We start from the raw sequence: 2,320 nt of genomic DNA on the forward strand, positions 1-2,320 counted from the left end.
CATTCTTTTGCTGATTCTTTGCATTTTTCTGGGTTTGCTAATGAAAGATATTTGAGCAGTGTTGGAACTCTGTGTTGTGGGCAGCATCCTCTACTCCCATTTTCAGCTCAGGCACTTGAGCACATGGCATGCAGGCGAGAGATTATCACAAGTTAAAACACCTTTTCATGCCTAGGTGGCTTCCATGGTGCCCGGCATTCACTTTTACAGTCACCCAAACCCTTACAGCAGAGCAATGTTTTGTAACAGGCAACAAAGCTGGGAATGGTGAATCTAGTAGTTGCTGTGCCTTGTTGTGTTATTAATCTTTGTTTATCCAGTACCACCAGATATCTCTGCCTCCGATTACAGTGGTGCAGCATGTTCCCACACTGGCCACAGCTTGATGCTGTGCTCTCATGGTCAGCCCCATGTCATGGTCCATTACAGGTCCCAGGGAGATGGGCTACAGCAGCAAAAGGTGCCTTTTTAGGATAAAATGACTTCATCTGTCACAGATGTGCCAATGTCACAGCCGTGCCACTGACTGTAGCACAGATGTTAACTTACAGCTATGTTTTTTATTTCCCCCTCTTCTTGCAGGTTATAACTGAGTAGCCCTTATGACAAACATGAGCTGGAGCTTTCTAACCCGCCTGCTAGAAGAGATTCACAACCACTCCACCTTTGTGGGGAAGGTCTGGCTCACCGTGCTCATCGTCTTCCGCATTGTCTTGACAGCAGTGGGGGGGGAGTCCATCTACTCTGATGAGCAGAGCAAGTTCACCTGTAACACCAAGCAGCCCGGTTGTGACAATGTCTGTTACGATGCCTTTGCGCCGCTGTCACATGTCAGGTTCTGGGTCTTCCAGATCATCATGATATCCACCCCTTCGGTCATGTACCTGGGCTATGCCATCCACAGGATCGCCCGGTCGGCGGAGGAGGAGAAGAAGTTCAAGGGATTCAAGAAGAAGAAGCAGTTTGCTTTGAACTGGCAGGCAGTGCGCAACATGGAGGACGCGATGGAGGCTGATGAAGATGAGCCCATGATCTCTGACGACACAGCAGAACGTGAGAAAGCCAAAGCCAAGCCCAAGAGCAAAGAGCAGCAAAAGCACGACGGGAGGAGGCGTATCCAGGAAGAAGGGCTGATGAAAATCTATGTCTTTCAGCTACTTACCAGAGCTTCGTTTGAAGTTTGCTTTTTGATAGGGCAGTATTTACTCTATGGCTTTGAGGTAGAAGCCTATTATGTCTGCAACAGAGTCCCTTGCCCTCATACTGTGGACTGCTTTGTGTCCCGGCCAACAGAGAAGACCATCTTTCTCCTGGTGATGTACGTGGTGAGCTGCCTGTGCTTATTGCTGAACATGTGTGAGATGTTCCACTTGGGGTTTGGAACCATCCGAGATGCCATTCGCAACCGGAAAATCAACAGCTTCAGGCAACCTCCCTATAACTATGCCTACCCAAAGAACATCTCCTGCCCTCCTGAGTATAACCTGGTAGTGAAATCAGAGAAGTCCACCAAGATCCCCAACAGCCTGATGGCTCACGAGCAGAACTTGGCTAATGTTGCTCAGGAGCAGCAGTGCACCAGCCCAGATGAGAACCTCCCGGCAGACTTGTCCACCCTTCACAAACACTTGCGAGTGGCCCAGGAGCAGTTAGACATAGCATTTCAGAGCTACAGCAGCACTCAGGGCAACACACAACCTTCTCGAACCAGCAGTCCCGCCTCGGGCGGTACGGTGGTAGAGCAGAACAGGGCCAACACAGCCCAGGAGAAACAAGGTGCTAAACCCAAGGCCAGCTTGGAGAAAGGAAGCTCAAGCAGTAAAGATGGAAAGACATCTGTATGGATATAGCTTTGTCTAAAAGGAGAGAGTGCAGCATAAGTGGGGGTTTTATTTTGGTTTGTTTCTGGTTTTTGGTTATTGCGTTCATTTCACAGGGCACAGACACAATTTTTATATGGAAGTCAAGAGAGAAGAGGAGTTTCAGACCAATTTAGTGCTGTCTTCCAGTGTGTTAACAAAAGACATTTCTTCCCTGTTTCCAGTAAGTTCTCCAGCTGGGAACCTCCAGTGAGAAACAGCAAACCCTCTGCATCTCCCACCCCTTCGGTCACTACCGGAGCCCCCAACAGAGACTGGACAACGTGTTATGATGGGAAGCAGAGCTGCTAGTGGCTCAGGATAGAAGTCAGGCCAACAGCGAGCAGCTCTTCTCCTGCATGGCAAGGCTAGAGTGCTGTAGGTCAGGCAGTGTTTAATTACTAAATATCCTTAATCAAAATTAATTCCTGATTCCTTGATAAGAAAACAACTGACATATT

General features: G+C 48.6%; 1 protein-coding gene across 1 annotated transcript; it reads left to right on the forward strand.

Annotated features, from left to right (window-relative positions):
* The first annotated feature begins 588 nt into the window (after positions 1-588).
* On the forward strand, positions 589-1,850 carry GJC2 (gap junction protein, gamma 2, 47kDa). Its single transcript, XM_010024313.1, has one exon. It carries the CDS (start codon positions 603-605, stop codon positions 1,848-1,850), a length of 1,248 nt encoding a protein of 415 aa, XP_010022615.1. The 5' UTR covers positions 589-602.
* The last annotated feature ends 470 nt before the right edge of the window (positions 1,851-2,320 follow it).

Source organism: Nestor notabilis, unplaced genomic scaffold (genome assembly GCF_000696875.1).
Source record: "Nestor notabilis isolate BGI_N333 unplaced genomic scaffold, ASM69687v1 scaffold931, whole genome shotgun sequence".
Taxonomy (NCBI): Eukaryota; Metazoa; Chordata; class Aves; order Psittaciformes; family Psittacidae; genus Nestor; species Nestor notabilis.

What these genes read in the sequence shown, in the direction of transcription:
- GJC2 (XM_010024313.1), top strand. Translation starts at nt 603, where the DNA reads ATGACAAACATGAGCTGGAGCTTTCTAACCCGCCTGCTAGAAGAGATT.